General features: G+C 51.0%; 5 protein-coding genes across 5 annotated transcripts; 3 read left to right on the forward strand and 2 right to left on the reverse strand.

Moving 5' to 3' along the window:
• Nucleotides 1–1,862: 1,862 nt before the first annotated feature.
• Nucleotides 1,863–3,329, reverse strand: CTHT_0012220 (phosphoserine phosphatase-like protein; the record flags this gene model as incomplete). The annotated part of the gene is made up of 1 exon (XM_006691676.1): nucleotides 1,863–3,329. One exon carries the CDS (start codon nucleotides 3,327–3,329, stop codon nucleotides 1,863–1,865), a length of 1,467 nt encoding a protein of 488 aa, XP_006691739.1.
• A 1,458-nt stretch (nucleotides 3,330–4,787) lies between these two features.
• CTHT_0012230 (uncharacterized protein) lies at nucleotides 4,788–5,690 on the forward strand (the record flags this gene model as incomplete). Its single annotated transcript, XM_006691677.1, has 1 exon — nucleotides 4,788–5,690. The coding sequence occupies one exon, from the start codon at nucleotides 4,788–4,790 to the stop codon at nucleotides 5,688–5,690; it is 903 nt and encodes a 300-aa protein (XP_006691740.1).
• A 2,789-nt stretch (nucleotides 5,691–8,479) lies between these two features.
• On the forward strand, nucleotides 8,480–9,499 carry CTHT_0012240 (uncharacterized protein; the record flags this gene model as incomplete). The annotated part of the gene is made up of 3 exons (XM_006691678.1): nucleotides 8,480–8,974; nucleotides 9,029–9,392; nucleotides 9,480–9,499. The coding sequence occupies 3 exons, from the start codon at nucleotides 8,480–8,482 to the stop codon at nucleotides 9,497–9,499; spliced, it is 879 nt and encodes a 292-aa protein (XP_006691741.1).
• Nucleotides 9,500–9,742: 243 nt separating this feature from the next.
• Nucleotides 9,743–10,412, reverse strand: CTHT_0012250 (uncharacterized protein; the record flags this gene model as incomplete). Its single annotated transcript, XM_006691679.1, has 3 exons — nucleotides 9,743–10,135; nucleotides 10,224–10,281; nucleotides 10,360–10,412. 3 exons carry the CDS (start codon nucleotides 10,410–10,412, stop codon nucleotides 9,743–9,745), a joined length of 504 nt encoding a protein of 167 aa, XP_006691742.1.
• A 4,927-nt stretch (nucleotides 10,413–15,339) lies between these two features.
• Nucleotides 15,340–17,217, forward strand: CTHT_0012260 (putative FAD binding protein; the record flags this gene model as incomplete). The annotated part of the gene is made up of 1 exon (XM_006691680.1): nucleotides 15,340–17,217. The coding sequence occupies one exon, from the start codon at nucleotides 15,340–15,342 to the stop codon at nucleotides 17,215–17,217; it is 1,878 nt and encodes a 625-aa protein (XP_006691743.1).
• Nucleotides 17,218–17,799: the final 582 nt, after the last annotated feature.

The following is a 17,799-nucleotide window of genomic DNA, read 5'->3' on the forward strand; positions in this document are numbered from 1 at the left end:
CCCAATGTAGCCAACATACAGTGCCTACTGTGTTTGATCTCAAAACACGGACAGCCAGGCTGCAACCCTCCGTCCGCAAGTAGAATTGCCCCTCCTACATCCCAAGCCTGCCAATCGTTTTACCCCTATGCTGTGCAGCTGCCATCCTCAGCGAGACTCCTCATCCTTAGCACCTCTAGCGTCTACCTATCCAATGCGAATGCTGGTTGCAAAGTGGGACTTCCGGCCGGTGAAAGTGTTGCATCCTAAGTGTGATCTCCAGGCGGGTTTGGGCTGCCGTTGGCTCCCAGCCCAACCTCAACGATGCAACATGAGCGATGTGTTCACCGTATCTACTGGGCGCTCGCCGCATGAGTCAAGTGCTCTTATCTGCCGGTACAAACATTGCTATTGTGGGCTGCGCTTGTTTGTGTGACAAACCCGTTCCATGTCCAGATCTGTGCCTGCGCCTAGTTGGTTTTCTCAACCAGAAAACTGGAAGGGATGCCAGCTGGACCCCCCCTTGATCAATTGCCCCGCTGTTGGTGATCCACGAAAACATTCGGGTGGCAACTTTGAACTGACTAACAGATGCATCTTGAAAAGGTGCTTCAACACTGACTAGAACTAGGTCTTAGGTTTTGTGTTGCCGGACCTCCGTTCCTTACCAATTCTACTTCACTTTTTTCTCCCTTGAATGATTTTTCAAAAATCGCACAGAACGTCCATTGTAAGATCGACATGCCGTGGGACAGGCTCGAGTTCCTCCCGTCCAACAGGCAAAGCGGGGTTGTGGATGAAGTCGTTCGAGGTCAACCAGGTATCCACATCTGAGGGTTAGGGTCATCCCACCCTCACGAAAGCTGGAGGCAAGGGTCCAACACCAAGCTCGCCAGAACCCATGCATCCAACGTCCTGGCTCCTCCCGGCCTGGGTCCATGGAGAGTTCACACTTTTCGACAACGGAACGTTCATCACCCCAGCCACCATCCCTTTCGCCACATCAAGCAGGTAGAAAACACTTAGCTTTTTGACAGCTAAAAAGGACAATCGACCAATGCCATTGATGTGTACCTTGCTTAGAGAGACAGGTGCTACAATCCCTGAATTAGGATAATTGACCGATATGAATCGATTGCTCCAGCCTGACCAAAGGATTTTGCTATGTCGACGTTCGATGTTCTGCAAGCAACGCATGTGCATCATCCCGTCCGCCATGCAGACCTGAAAGCGGGGTCCACCTTCGAACAACGGATTCATGTTTTCCAGGCGGGCATGATGGAGACGGAAGCCGGCCCCCCTTGCTCATGGCAACTGCAGAGCAAGGTGGGCTCGTTGGGCTGAAAGTGTGGAGGTGTGCTTCTGAGGACACATACTGTACCATCTCTTATGCATACCTACACTAGCTACCGACGGGAAAGATATGAAGTCATTTAGTTATATTTTGCATCCGGGAAGAACTACTCGTCGGACCTGACAAGTATCGCACCAGGATGTATTTTTTTTGCTTGTTGAGGGAGCCCAAAGACGCAAACTTCAGGTTGTAGATGCATTTCCGGTGTTGAGATAGTGATCCTAAGGTCAGTGATATCTGCATAGTAAAGTATGAAGAGTGCGCAACAAGTTTACAATGCATTTGGCAAATGTTGGGATCATGACAGGAGAAATCTTAGTAAGCAAGCTGATACCAAGACGAATGCCATTGTATTCTAGAGATACCTAGGGCTCTCAATTCTTTTTGGCGGGCTAGCAAAACAATTAACAAACTTTCCTGATCTCTTTGAGTCTAACGAAAAAAAAAGCATTAGGCAGTGGGAGCATGACTTGTCAATGCGTATACTCATGTTCCACAACACCAAGAGTGGAATAACCCAGGTTATACATCAAGCAATCAGCTGCTGAACCTCCTCGTCTGTAAACCCGAACAAGTAAAGAAGATCCAGCAAGCTATCGCCATTGAGTCTTGCACTGGCCTCCATCTGCACCCTCGGCTTTGCATTCCAAGCAACGCCCAGGCCGGCGGCATCCATCATGAGCAAGTCGTTGGCACCGTCGCCCACAGCAACAACCTGCTCCAGTGCGATACCCTCCTTCTGAGCGATCTCAATAAGCAACTCGCGCTTCCGCTCCTTACCGACGATCCGACCCTTAACCTCACCAGTCAACCGGCGAGTTTCGGGGTCGATGACAACCTCATTGGCATGAGCATAATCAATGCCTAGCTGTCCTGCAAGCCAGCTTGTCAGTGGCAGGAATCCTCCAGACAGAACAGCTGTCTTAACGCCCAGCTTCTTCAAAGCCCGCAATAGAGGCTTGACACCGTTGGTAACATTCAGAACCGGCCTCAGCTCCTCAAATATTGTTTCCGGTAAGCCAGTGAGCAGCTTGACGCGCTCGCGGAAGGCGGAGTCAAACTCGAGCTCGCCAAGCATGGCACGGTGTGTGATATCTGCCACACGCGCAGCGAGGTCAGGCGGGTCCTTGATGGTTGCCGCCAAAAGGTCGATAACTTCCTGGGTAATCAGAGTACTATCCATGTCAAAGACAACCAGACGTGGGTATCTCCGCGCAAGGGTGTCTCTGCGCAGGGCAATATCGACGTTCCACTCGCGCTCGAATCGATAGATAGCCTCATGCTTTCGCAAGTCGTTGAGAGGCAGGTAGTCGGGAGACGGTGCGGGGCAGAGAGTCAACTCGACAACCACTGGACGGTGTTCCTGGCTCGCGTCCAGCTTCAAGCAGCGATGTGACGATGTCACCTCCGTCGCGCCCTGGGGAAGAGGGAATGTGGACATGAGGGAAAGGAAAGCAGTGATGCACATAGGCGAGACATACGAGCCATAGAGATGATCGAGGGGCTCGGGCTCTGCCTCGGGAGGTTCGAGAGGAAATGACTCAATACTGCTGCTTGGGGCCATGGTTGGGGGGATACTGGAGTCGGCAGCTCCGCCAGAGGACTGACTCCCCTTCTGAGAAGGAGGGCTTTGAGGAGGACGTATCGCATTCGAGGCTCTGGGCGAGTTTGTCTTGTAGAAGATCGTCGCGATCAGCCGATCAGTGTAGCTTCCTGGACGAGGAGTGCAGTTCGGGTGCGTCAAATCGTGGGTTACGCCGCTGTCCACTATCTTCGGCGGGTTTTCCGGAGAGGGGATGCCCTTGAACAGGGAGGGTCTTCGCTGAGAGGTAGAAGCGGTCTGAAGATCCTCAACGACGGTGTCAATTCCATAGTGGCTTTCAGGTTTCTGTGGTGGACGGTACTGCTGGTGCTCCTTAAGGAACGAACTGCTTCGCATCCCTGGGGTCAACGAAGGCCGGCTCGCCCGCGGGGAGGTGCTTGCCTGATCAGTCATTGTGCTTTATGATTGATTCTTTGGGTTAAACTGATAACAAAGCTGTCGACTGCTACAGCTTAGAAATTTCTGTAGCATGGGAGAAATGTCATTTTGGACGTGCCGCATATCGGCGATGGTTTTCAAGGAACGAAAAGGCGTACCCCACCTTTCTGAGCAAGGGTCCATGGAGCCCCGCGATTTTCTTGGCGGGCCATGTCTCGGGGAGGAAAATGCGAACAAAATGTGCTAGACGTATCACGACCATCACGGTGTATGGTAGAACAGACCTGTTGAAATAGGCAGGTCAGCTCCGCGCTTGTAACAACATATAGGCATCTAGCCCGTCCTCACTCCTGGTATATGTCTCGGTCCTGCGGTTGAGGTGGGTTGGTTTGACAGGCCTCGAATGGCCCAGACTCGAGGGGTGTTCAGTGTATCATGGCATTTAAAACACCTTACATAGTTATCCGTACAAATGCACATCAAAAAGCCATTCTCAAGAAGGGCTTGGTGTTGTACCTAATCGGTCGACACAAGTCCCATAAACTTCATGGCTTCTCTCTCTGTCATTGTCTAGGTGAAAAATGCTGACATCTTATACATGTTTAACGTTACGGTTGCCCTGTTCATCTAAGTCGGTTTTTGATACTCGGTGGTCGGTGCATTAGAGCCGAGGACATGAAGGGACTCTTCCATGACATCATGGTTCCTATCAACGCCACGAAATAATATCTCCTTCAAAGAACAGCTGGCACAACTGTTTTGAACACCGAACCTCGGAGACGCGTTTAAAGGCAGTTTGTCTAACAGAAAACCTTTCCTTCAAGAAGATCGCCACAAAAGGGGTCCTGCAGCACGGCGCCTGTGGGGCAGACCCCCACCAGATTTGGCTCGATTGACCAATCAAAATTCCTCCAGATGTCGTGATCAACCTTGCCGAAAACACCACCACCCAGAGGGCGAACAAGATCTCGTAAGATGCACGTTCTTGCCCTCACCTCCACAACCTTAGGCCTTCCTGGCCGATAGCTGAGGGCAATACCAGGAGTTCCTGGAGCTGTGAATGACCCAAGATTGGGAATTCGGTTTGTGGACTAAGAGGCAAGACATTAGTCATACCACTAGACCGTGAAAATGACTTACATTTTGCGGCTCCCGTTCCGGAATTTGATTTGAGGTTGTTCCCGGAACCGCGGGTATTCCTGTGACAACTTTAAGAGGGCATCCCACGGAGCTGTCTTTCAGCGCCCCTTAATACCTCCCTGCTCCCCTCCCCTCCCCATCTGCTCCTCTCACCCGCGGTTTTGATCCATTGCTTGACCTTTCCCCGCGCAGCTGTTCTTGAGAACCACTGGTTTCCCTTAAGTATCATAGTCTTCGCTACCTGTTTACCCTCCCAAGCCGCCCAGCAATCTGGTTACTCCCTGTGTTTCTTCACACAACTCAACTTTTCAACCCCCTCACTTCTTATTCAACATGGCTGCTGAAAACTCTCGGGCTGAGATCTCCTCCCAGTCGTCCTCCGCTGGCGACAACGGATCCGTCGACTCTGGATTTGTCTCTCCAAATTCGTCCACTGGCAACCTGCCCAGGATCATATTGACCAAGGCACACCTGGACCATCTCAACAAGCAGCTCGAATCCCTCCATCCTGTGGAAATCCTCAAGTTTTGCAAGATTTTCTTCCCGAACTTGTATCAGTCCACCGCGTTCGGCTTGACGGGCCTTGTGACACTGGACATGCTTTCCAAGATCGAAAAAGAATCGCCGAACCCTCAACCAATCGAACTCATCTTTCTCGACACTCTCTACCACTTCCAGGAGACATATGACCTTGTTGAGCGCGTGAAAGCCCGCTACAACGTCAACATCCACATTTTCAAGCCGGCAGATGTCAACACAACCGAGGAGTTCGAGAAACTCTATGGAGAAAAGCTCTGGGAGACATCTGGGGAGCTGTATGATTGGATCGCCAAGGTTGAGCCATTGGAGCGTGCCTATTCCGAACTGAAGGTTGCCGCTGTGTTTACCGGCCGGCGCCGGTCGCAGGGTGGTCAGCGTGGCCAAATTGGCGTCATCGAGCTTGACGAGGAGCGCCAAATTGTCAAGATCAACCCCCTCGTGAACTGGACCTTTGACCAGGTCAAGAACTATATCAAGGAGCACGACGTCCCCTACAATGTTCTTCTCGATAGGGGGTACAAGTCGGTTGGTGATTGGCACTCGACTGTCCCAGTCGGCGAGGGTGAGGATGAGCGTGCGGGTCGCTGGAAGGGCCAGAACAAGACCGAGTGCGGCATTCACAATAAGCAGAGTCGCTATGCAAAGTGGCTTGAACAAACAGCCCGGCAGCGGGGACAGCGGGTTTCTGCCTCCTAATATCTGTGATTGATAGTATTGGGGTCGATAATGTTCATTGATCACTGGGACAGTGGCCATTCAAACTCATCAGCATCAGCATTCTTACGGCGTTAGGGGGGCGCTTGGTGTTGGCGTTTATGATCATTGATTTGAATTCTGGAAAACACTATGATCATTAGCACAATGAAATCGTTGGAAATAGCGAAATATATCACTGGGAAACGCAAACACACTGCGCATTATTTGCGCTATCCGGTGTTCATGAAGTTTCCCGATATGGGGGACCACGCGATCTGGCTGCCCTCTGCATGGTGCTCGCTAACATTGAACTGGCCCAAGCCCTTCAAGATAACGAATCTGACGCGGATTCCGAGCTCTAACTCCTTATAAGATCTCCGTTTCCCATGGTTAGACAGGAGAAGGGGCAAGAAATAACTAATTGTTAAATCCAAGATCGATTTTGCTAACTATTTCAGTGGCTGTTACTTTTGCCCCGCATTTGTCTCTCCTTGTACAATGTGAGACTTTCACGTGACATGTCTCTCTGACAATGTGAAAAAGATTGTAGAACCCTCAACCTCAGCTTAATCGTGCAACAGACTATTGAATCTTTGGATAGAATATTGGAATGCTAAAACTCCAAACTCAAGAGTATCTGGGCTGTTGAAAGCATAGACGTGTGGCAGTTGCCACATTTGAACTCAAGAACACACATTGGGACTGTCCGACATTTCGTGTATCATAGTTCAGCCTGAGTTCTAATGTCACGGCAACATGTATCAAGTTTTGTTCCTTTTCAATGTACTCTCCTGGGCGAGCATGGGAAGGACAAATTTCATGTACCGGTTTCCAATGCGAGTCTTCTGTTCATTTAGGGCAAAAGCCACTGTCCCATTAATCTCCAGGCAGCACTGTTATTGGCATATTCTATACTGTTCCTAATGTTATTGCTCTCTGTAGTGACTCATTTATCAGTTGAACGCATCAAAACTAACGAAGGTAGAAGACCAGTAACCGTTGCACTTAAGTTGGCACTCGAAAGATTCCGGTCACATTAAATTAGTGTAAATCGTCTACCACAACTCATGTTTGCTGCTGATACCTCGGTCTAATCATTTTTGCGTCACATTAGTGCCAGATACTATGAGTCTAACTTATCTTCTATATTTGAGTTGAACCGTGACGGGTGCTGCGCAGTTTCTCACCGGCACTCTTGTCACCACATTGAGTACTTTGACTGGTAAGTGATTTTTGAGCACTTAAAAAGTGCTGATGTGCTGACACCTAGATTTTTCAGATCTTTTGTCAGCCGTTCCAAATGTTGCTCAGACCCTGTAAGCTACCAAAAATATCACTATTCTTGTTCCATCAATCACAGCATTTGTCAACCTACTTGCAAGGAATCCGAGATCAGCCGAGCTGGTGAAAAACCAAAATGCTCTTGCTGGGGTACTGCAATACCGTGTTCTGAGGGGGAGCTCCATTCAGCGGACTTCCAAAATGTGCCTCAGTTTCCCACGATTTTCCTTTCAGAGCCTTTGCCACAGCTAGTGGGCAGAGAGTTGGACTGGTTTTGGTAAATGGTACCGCCAAGCATAACTTCAGGATATAGGCAATAAGCTCGAGTGACCTCTGCTGTAGGCCTCGATCCTTTTTTTTCCTCTGAATTCTTAAACTTAGGACTGAGTTCCGAACTGACATATCCTTCTTATTTAGGTCATTGAGTTCGATGGCAATAACAGTGCTCACATGATTGACACCGTTCTAGCAGTTCCCGCGTCGCCTGCACGAACGACCATCAACACAGACTTGACGTCATTCGCTGGAGCGTTGACACGGGTTGGGCTAGTGGAAGCCATCACTTCATCTCGCGACATTGGCATCTCCGCTCCCTCAAACAGTGGATTCGAGGCTATAGGGTCTGCGCTTCCAACGATATCTCCTCTTAACTTAGAAAACATTCTTGGGTCAAAATATCACTACCCGTCGGGATGGATCTCAGCTGTTTGTCAACTCCACCAAGGTGATCACCGCCGACATCCCAACTAGCAATGGTTTGATCCATGTTTTGGACAAGTAAGTTGATCCATGAAACTCAAGCGTCGAATCAGTGGGGGTTGATCAAGTTAACTCTTTCAGTGTGCTCAATCCTTCCAACACAACGGTGATTTCAAACCCTACTACTGTTACTCAAGATCCAGCATTTGCGATGTCACACCTATCGCAGATACCCCTTTCACGACTGGCTTAGCACCAACAGCCACCTTTGTACCTGCCTCGATGTTGATCAGTGAAGGTTCCAGCATTGCTGTGTCGAGTCTCTGACTTTGGTACTTCATGCTTGTTTTGGTCTTGCTAACTTTTGTGCTGTGAAACTGTACTTCTCCTAGAGTAGATGGAATTTTGGATTGTGGTATATAGCCGAGTTCTTCGGGTCGTGTCTTCTATGAATACGTTATAATCTAGAGTATCTGCGACCCATATTTGCTCCGGTAATGCTTACCGACTCAATACATTTCACAAATACCTCAAGGTCATATTCTATGAGCCAAATGATCTCTGTACACAATTACCATTAAACTAGCACTTACACACTAGTCATATCATGTCATACAAGCCCCTTGTCAGGTACATTTCACAGGTGTTATAGAGAGCGGTACTTTGGATAGGCATCACGTGATCTGACATCACCAGAGCCCAACCTGGTTAACATTCTTTCCACAGAACTAGGATGCATGTGACGCTCAACTACTCGCACTGTAAAAGAAATCTTGAACAATTTTCGGACAGTTAGTTCGGTCGACAAGATGAAGAATCTCCCGACGCCCGGAAAAGTATTTATCTCCAAAAAGCAGAAAATTCTTTCTCAGCTTTCGTTGCCAGATGAGCAGTACACAGATGCCTCACCCAAAGGCTCCGTCGACGAAGGAATCCGCTATTTGATTGATCAGATCAACATGCAAGCAGGGCTTGTTACGACGAGCAGTTGCGCTGGAAGAGTGAGTGTGTATCTGGAGGGGCCAAAATTTGGTCAGGGAGCAAGTTCCTCCGACGGTGAAGAGACTGCTGGTAATGGGGATGTCGCAGTCGAGGCTGGCCGTGAAAATGCCGTTGCCAGTTCTGTGGGAGGAAAAGGAGGTGGGGAGTGGTTGTTTGTATCGCATGATCCAGTGAAAAATGATGCTGGGGAGAGTGGTTATGAGAGACTGTTCGGTTTTGGAACTGTGCCTGCCAGAGAGCAGTTCGTGCAAGATGTCTTCGCACCCTCAACAAGACTGATTCATTTCAAGTTTGAGCCTATGGTCAGTTGCTTCCCGCTTGTGAAGGCCCATAACCAGCGTCTGACACTTGACCAGATCTTACATATCCTTACAGCGTCTCTTGAGCATGCACAGCTTGTTATCCAAGCAGGCATGGAAGCTGGCTTCCGTGAAAGTGGAGCTGTAAGCTTGCTGAAGAAGTCGGGAGATGATGACGCAAACCCGATGGTGGCTATACGGTCCATGGGATTGTCCTTCGATTCACTGATTGGCGCCGAAAACGATGGTATCCGGCGTCTTATCGTATCATCTGAGTACCTGAAGATGCTCGTCCGAATTGCCAACGAGCGATTTGTTGAGAACCAAAAGAGGATAGCGAGGTTCAGCGCTGCCCTTGAATCTGCCTTTGCCCCCCCAAAAGCTAAGGCAAACTGGGAATCTGCTCAGGCGAGAAGGGAACGTAAGCGGCTGGAAGGTCTAAAAAGGCGAGAGGAACTTAAAAAGGAGAAACAGTCTGCTGAACAGAATAGTCCTGACTTGGCAATAGAAGGGGTGAACTTCTTGTAGTGCACCGCATTATTCTTTTCCCGCTCTTCTTGACATGATCTCTTAGCGCCAACTGGCTTTTTCCCGTCTATACGATCCCAATAGTTCTAGCAACCCTTATAACTTCAAGTGCGCGCAACCAACAGATGCGCGCAATCTCACCATTGCATACAACCCCTGACAGGGCATGACCAGTCCATGGTCTATCCCACACCCATCTGCGTGCATTCTCCTCACCCTACTTTGTCCTCTGCTGCCTGGCATCTAGCTCGCAACCTTATCGACCCAGCCCTTTTCCAGCTTCCTGACCTCCTCCTTAAAAGCCTCGACCTCCTGCCAGCAGTTGAGTGGCCTGCGGTCGTGCTCACGCAGGCATCGCACAACCTCGCTGCGCGCCTTCTCCACGCTCTCGGGCAGCGGCCGCACTTGTCTGCGTTCCTCAAGCTTGCTGCGCAGGTCGTCAATCTGCTTGGCAACCTGCTGCCGGGTGATAGAGGTTTGATGCTGCTGCTGATCCTCCGCCAGATCGGGCTCGGCCGACAGTCTTTGTTGCACCTCGCGCAGGGCTTCGATCTCTTGTTCGCGCAGACGCTTCAGCTCGGCGGCTACGCGCTGTTGGACCAGGAGCTCGGCGGCTTGTTGGCGGGAGATATCGGTCTGCTCGGCAGGGTGCAGGTTGCGTGAGTTAGGGCGGGTCGAGATGCTGGATAACTTCGGAGCCATGCAAGGCTAAGCTGCTACTCACCTCGTTGCTTGTCTCGAGCTGCTCGACTAGATTCTGCGACACTCCCGGCTGAGGAGTCCTGGAAATGTCAGATATGAGGGGCTCGACTGAGCTCTGGAGAGCTCTTAGGACTCAGAGGATTTGCTTGTTAACATACCCCTTCCACACATGTGGAGCAGGGTTCGAGGGCTTAGACGAGCTCGAACCCATCGTGGCTATACAGGAGAAAGAGATATCTTTCAATTGGCGCTTGGAGGCGGGTGGCAGCGCAGGTCTGGTCGACTTGCCCGTCAATGTGCTCCTGCCGCGCGATGTCTCAGTCGGCACTGAGGCTTTCCCGCAGACTTGGCATCTGGAGCCCGCCGAGATTCCGACTGATGGAAAGTTCCGGCCCAAGACGATTTACTGTGTTATTAGCACTGTATCAAAACTGTGAATGCTCTTTTGGTCGCGGCGCGGGTCTTGTGGGAAGACGCTCGGACCCTATCAAGTTGGTGGCTTGGTCTGGGACGGAAATTTCACGGGGCATGCTGTTCCGCTTCTTATTTCTCGTCCAAGACCAAAATACCTACTATTTTCAAGCTTTAGCACTATGTTTGCTTGTTCATAGCTCTTTAACGAGCTTCTTATCCAAAATCTCCTGATTATGCTTTTGCCTGAATAACAACAGCTCCAATCATCATGTAGTTTCCTGCACCTATGAGAAAGAACTGCCGGAGCGTCCCTTCATCTCCAGCAAAATGCTGTTTCCCCCTTGGCAGTTAGATCCAAGCCGGGTGCTCAATAATTTTTTATCTAGACATCAAAAGCTGCTCGATTTCACGTGAATCAGGTATCCAAGACTACTGTGCACCCGCCCTCCAGACACCTGCCCCATGCGGTCCGTCCCAGTCCAATGTCAGATCCATCCCTTTGAGATGTAATGTGCGTCCTGCTTCCATGACATTCGGGAGGTATTTGAAGGTCCCATACTTCTGAGCCATAATTTCATTCTCTCCAGCTCTCTGCATACCCGTGGGTTGGGAGCTCAGGCGGTTGGGGCGCTGCTTTTTTTTCTCCCGCCATCTCACTGAACCAAGGATTGTGTTGCGTTTGCCCCACAGTGTTGTAGCGCAGGCGAACTGCAGACGGCATCGATCCTTATGCCTCCGCACTCGCTTGTCGGAATTGTAAAAGGTTGTTCCGGGACAGAAAGAGAAGTATATCGACGTCATACGATGAGAATATTGCAAATTCCAGGTTTGAGCTAGACAACATCTTTTCCAAGTGTTGCATAGGGCTGAGGAATGTTGATAAATAACCCAGGTATCTGGTGTTTGGTTCAAAGTAACGGCATCAGTTGATCTGGAGGTGATCTAAAGAACCGAGATCTCCGGCTGTGAACCATCACCAGAGCCGGTCGTGGGGCAGTCTGCGGGGAGATGGTTTACGGATCGACTATGACCAACTGGTCCGAAAACCGAGTGCACGGCAGTGAGTAAATCGGACCATTAGGCAGTCTCCGGAAGAGAGTCCGAAGCTACGTTCAACCTGCAGCTACACCCTGGGGTAGCTTGTGAGCACACATTGCCTACCTACTTCAACGGGCTCAACACTGTGGCTTATTGCACGCCGCAAGGTTACTCACAACATCCTTATTTTATCCACTCCTCACCTTCCAGAAGACATTCAGTCACATGGCATACGACTCGGACCACTTCATGACTAGCTGATGTCCGGGTCTCTGCCTAAGTATTTACATTGCTGCCACTCAGCTGCTGAAAACCTGGATCAAGGTCACATCGAATCCAGCCTACCTCAAGTCTGTCAGCAGCTGATGGAGGTCAGGCAGCAACCAGCTTGACTACTTGGACTTGAAACTGCATGGGTTGTTAACGAGTAATGGACAGCAACCAAAAGGAGATATACTGGCTCCTTTCGAGAATGGAGATGCAGCTTTCTCTGAAGTTCAGAGACAATTACTGCCGTCTAACAACTTAGCAATCGAAGCGATAGCGGAACACAACACGACTCAGCCTCGTTTTCTCCCACGGAAGCTTTTCGTCCTGGGCACATCCCTGAGCGTGAGCAGGTGGCACACAGCAACATGGTGAGGCGGTGTCCTCGCAGATGCAACATAGCTTTCCGGGTTCATCCTCATCAGCCAAGACAGCCGTTGCAACAGAGTAAAAGGGCTGCTGGTCAGCCCCGTGCGGAATGATGACAGTAGTAACTCTTCACGAAGGCTTGAATGGACTGCTTGCAGCCCAAGTCAAGGCACCGTGATATTCTGGGCTGCCATCGATATCATCGCTTGTTCAACTAACAGGGGTTTGCTACATGGGTAGTTGAATGCCGCCTCTTCCGTCATGGTAGACTCCTCGGACCAAGTCACAAGGATTGTGGCGAATTTCCCAGAATCGTTCTCAAGGCCGATATTATGAAATCGTATTTCGAATACCCGTACTTCACCAAAGCTTTAGAGAAGATCTCGGCTGCCGGGACGAGGGAGTATTGGTATGAACACTGTATTGTAGATACCAGCTTGGCGTGGCAGAGAAGTTAGGTCAACCTCCAGCTTAGAGTCAACATGATGGCATGAGTACATACTCTACTGGAGAATTTACGGCTAATCTCTGCACTCGCGGTCGTTGATCAGTGTAAGCATTGTTGCAACACTGCGCAGCCCCACATTCGCTGATTAGCCGTTTCTCTTCGGTTAAGAAGCCCGATCATCACAGTTCGGCCGGTTTTGAGCTTGTTGAGCCGCCCCCCGCGCCCAAACATAATCGGATCCACCGCCTTCTTCTTTGGTTGGGCCGTTGGAGTTTCGGGAGCATGACGTCGAGAATTGGTTTCCTTGGACGGCTTTCCCTTTTGGGGTGCGGATCACAAACAAGCATCTGCTCGCTGGTTGGCTGCCGTAGCGGCAGCCATGCGCTGGCTAGGCGCAGCTGGAGAGGCGCAGAATACTCTCAATCCAGCTACCTGGCTGCATGTCTTTGCAGGTAGCACACCGTAAATCACACAGGTCACCTTGGGAATTGGGAAAAAAGATGAGAAGAGAGATGTTTCGCGGTCTCCTTTGTTCAACTTGTGTCATATCTCCCGTGGCCAGATAAGTTCTCTCGTGGGGTCAAACTAGAGAAGAGAGAAAATCGCGGTTGTAGCCGATGTCACATTTCGTGGGTGTAAGTGGAGATGTGAGGATGGACAACTCCGCCAGCAAAGAGACGTTGTCATTTCAAGTTGGGATGACGGCCCGCAACCTGACACGGCCGGCGTTCCCAGCGCAATCCTTCACTGGCCAGCAGTCTCGCCCACTCCCGCCACGCCTGCGAATGTGGGGCGGCATGCGTCGTTCAGCAGCGAGCAAAGCACCGCTGGGCAGGGTCTTGAAAAACGCCCCACTCGCTATGCAGACCAATCAGGGGTAACCATCTCTTCAGCTGCATGAGGTTCTGAGTCCGCCGCTCAGCGCTGCTTCGATGCTGCCGTCCTATGATTTCGCTTGGACCAAGACACTGCGAGCCATGTCCCTGACCTTGGCCGTATGCCACGCTGCGCGCTCACCGCGCGACTGCACGCTGGTAGCCAGATCTCAAGCCATGTGGTCCGTGCACCGATCTCTGCAAGAGTTCCTTGGCGCGGTGGAAGCGAATCCCGCAGGTCCGGTTGGACGACGATGCTTGCCCCCAAGTGGTCGTGCCGCAGGGGAGGCTCCCTCTTGTTATCCTGACCTCCTTTTCTCAGGCCACTTCAGGGGATATTGGACGATGTCATCGGAGGGAACCACTTTGTCACCATGAGTTTCCTTTTCCGCTGCCTTTAGAGAAGCGTGCAGGCGGGCCAGAATCGGGCTACGGACGGCTCACCCGAGATATGTTCATTCCTTGAATACTTCATCTGTTCCAGTCCCAACCACTCCGCTCGTTTTCAATCTAGTTCTACTTTTCCTCCACGTAGTCGGGCCGTTAGGCTTTGCATCTTGTTTCTTCTTTGCGCTGCCGGAGCTGTTACCACTTGGCAGGTTGTCAGCATCCTCTCATACCCTCTGTGTTGTCCAATCGCCAGAGTCGGCAAAAGGATAAGACAGCCAGACACTGCTACATATCTCCTAAGTGCCGGCACCGATCTATTTTCACCTTCATCTTCTACCTTAGCCTTCTATCTCTTGTTTGATTTCTTTGGCAGTCACCGCTGGCGTCGACCTGATTCGACTTCACTTTGAACCGTGGGCTTTGATTCCAAGTCGAATCACACAGCCTGTATTGTTTCTTTCACTCACCACTCACGACCTGGAAGTCAGTTGTTGCTGTTTGCGACGGTTTATTGCCAGCTGCTGGAGCCCCATTCACTCCATGACGGGTTGGCTATTCGAAGGTAGGCAATACCCTCAATAACCGCTTACCTATTTACCTATCTCGTTCCCGTGTTCCCTTTGCAGCCAGAAATTTGCCGACCTAATTTGCAGGCATTTGGGGGACACACGGCACAATACCTGGTTGTCTGCCGCCTATATTCTGGCAAGCCGTTCTTGTTATTGTTTGCTATTGTTCCTCCACCCATGCGCTGACTTCCCGTTTAGTACCCCTCAACAGCAAGCCACGTCCGCAATATCCGCCGGCCCGGAAGCTTTGCTGTGATCTCTGAGTTGCCTCACTCGGCAAAAATTTTGAGAGCCCGAACAACCTAGGAACGGGTTCCCAGTTTCGTGGTCTGGCACAAGGTCTGCCTTGACTCGACGCGACTACTCTGCTGTATACTTTGAGCCTGCTTTGTCAAGCCCGCTGGCACCTACGACACCTTAGACAGCCTCTGTTCATCAGTGGGATCTCTATACCTTTGTGCGCGGGTCATCGAAAGAGACAATCGACCGACTCGTGCTTTGCCAGTCGCTACTTAGACATTGTTAAGCACACAATGGGAGTGCTCAACTGCTCTTGGCTTCGTCACTAACGAAAATCATCCCCGCCGTTTTTATCGCATTGCGGAAGAAGTATCAAAAGGCAAAGATCTTACAGCTGGGAAAGAAGCCTAGTGACAAGTCGTTTTGGTTGGTCATTTGGTTACTGCTCGGCCTTTCACTCCAATTCTGTCCCATTTTTACCCTTTACCGTCGACTTTCGCCTAGTAACCGATAACCCTGAGCCTCAAGATGGACCTCGACCGACGTGGGCTTCTCGAGCGAAAGCTCACCCCAACTCCTGTCTTTATGCGACTCCGTGACGAATCATCGTCTACCGGCACAGAACATGTTGCAACACCAAGCTCTACCATCGCCCCTTACACCACTGCCCTCAATGGCGTTAATCAACCAGTCAACATGCTTTTTGTGGATGTCTTGTGGTGGACCCTTGGAATTACTGGACTTGTCATTCTCGCCATTAGGATAGGCCAGCTCGTATGGGCTCAGTTCCGACTGCTTAGCGCCATGTCCCAGCCTGGAGATCGTCAAAGCTACTGGAAGTTCACTCAGTGGGATTGGATGCCCGGATTGAAGAAGGGTCTCGTCTATGCCCCTCTCTGGAAGAAACGCCACAACCGCGAGATCCGTCTTTCCAGCGCCGTCAACATGGGAACACTGCCGTCGAGATTTCACGCTTTCCTCTTATTTGGCTACCTTGCCAGCAATCTGGCCTACATGTTTGTCCTGGACTGGAAGCAGGAGAACAAGTATGCGCTGTGCGCTGAGATGAGAGGCCGCGCCGGGACTCTCTCGGTCGTGAACATGGTACCGCTCATTATCTTCGCCGGCCGTAACAACCCCTTGATTGCCTTGCTCGGCGTGAGCTTCGATACCTACAATTTGTTCCACCGCTGGTTGGGCCGGATCTCGGTCGTTGAAGTGCTTGTTCACCTAGCCGCATGGACCATTGCGCAGGTTGCAGCCACAGGATGGCAAGGCGTGCGTCATAGGATTCTACACGACGTTTTCATCACTTCCGGCACGGTTGGCGTCGTCGCCATGTTTCTCTTGATGTTCCTGTCCTTCTCGCCGATTCGCCATGCGTTCTATGAGACTTTCCTCAATGGCCACATCATTTTGGCTATCATCGCCTTCGTCTGCACTTACATTCACTGCATCACCTCGGCCGTTGGCCTTCTCCCTCAAACGCCCTGGATGGTCGCCATCTTTGCCCTCTGGATCGCCGAACGCTTTGCCCGCATGCTGCGCCTGGCCTACTACAACTGGTCGAGCAGAGGCTTCACCGAAGCCATCGTGGAGCCAATGCCCGGTGAGGCCTGCCGCGTTACCATGCATCTCCCGCGGTTTGTAAACATCAAGCCAGGTCAACACGCATACCTTCGGTTTGCGGGTGTCCGTCCTTGGGAGAACCATCCGTTCTCTATCGCTTGGTATGAACACACATACGAAAACGACGTCCTTCCGATCAGCGAGAAGGACGACCGGAAACCCGGAAAACCCGTCTCCACGACCGTATCCTTCATCATCGGTGCCCACACGGGCTTCACACGCCTGCTCTACGACAAGGCATCTCAGTTCCACGGCCGCTCAATCTCGCTGCGTGCTGCCTTCGAGGGCCCCTACGCCGGGCACCATAGCATGGACAGCTACGGCCACGTCGTGCTCTTCGCCGGCGCCACGGGCATCACCCATCAAATCAGCTATCTGAGACATCTCATCGAGGGTTATAACATGGGTACGGTCGCAACACGCCGCATTACCCTTGTCTGGATCGTCCGTGACTACTCGCTCCTCGAGTGGGCGCGCCCTTGGATGGACAAGATCCTGCGTCTGCCTCGCCGGAAGGAGATCCTGCAGATCAGGCTCTTCGTCACGCGGCCTAAGAATGCTGCGCAGGTGTCGTCGAGCTCGAATACCGTCCAGATGTTCCCCGGCAGACCTAACATCCCCATGCTCTTGGCTAAGGAGGTTTATGAGCAGATGGGTGCCATGTGTGTGTCGGTTTGCGGACCGGGCGGTTTGGCGGATGATGTGAGAGACGCCGTGCGGAAGGTGCAGGATGAGGGGACAGTTGTGGATTTCGTTGAAGAAAGCTTTACGTGGTGATTGACTTTGGTGTTGAACCGGAAGAAAGAAGGGTGCCGGCGTCCGCGTCCAACAGCACTGATGACGGCTTCTGCCATGGCATGTACGCCAGTGCCTATATCAACAGCATAACAAGCACATTTCCCGGGCGATTTCCCCTTCTTGCTTTTTGTTTTTACTTTATATAGAATTTTATTGGTTCACCGATGGGCTGGGTTGGGGGGATATTGCATTCCGTTGATGGTTTCGCCTGGTTGTCTGACGAGGTTCATACATGCTGGCAGTTATCATTGCATTTGTACATATTTTCTGGCTATACATATCTGACGGGAAGGGAAGGGATTTGAAGAGGGCCGAAGACCTTTCTTCCCCACGGATATATATCTCCGGTTTCGTCTTTTCTGAAGTGTACATATGGTCGTCGTTTTCATCTTACAACATGAAAGGCCAAGAGACGTGAGTCATTACAATGGAGAGAGCCTTTCGTTGCTGAGGTCAAACATTACCCTTTCTTTTAGGGCGTTTTGTGTTGAATCATGTCCAAGACCCATTGTCCTAATCCCCTTGTTGCCCTTCTGATAGTCAAAACGTTCTAGACACTGC

Source organism: Thermochaetoides thermophila (genome assembly GCF_000221225.1).
Source record: "Thermochaetoides thermophila DSM 1495 unplaced genomic scaffold scf7180000011814, whole genome shotgun sequence".
NCBI lineage: Eukaryota > Fungi > Ascomycota > Sordariomycetes > Sordariales > Chaetomiaceae > Thermochaetoides > Thermochaetoides thermophila.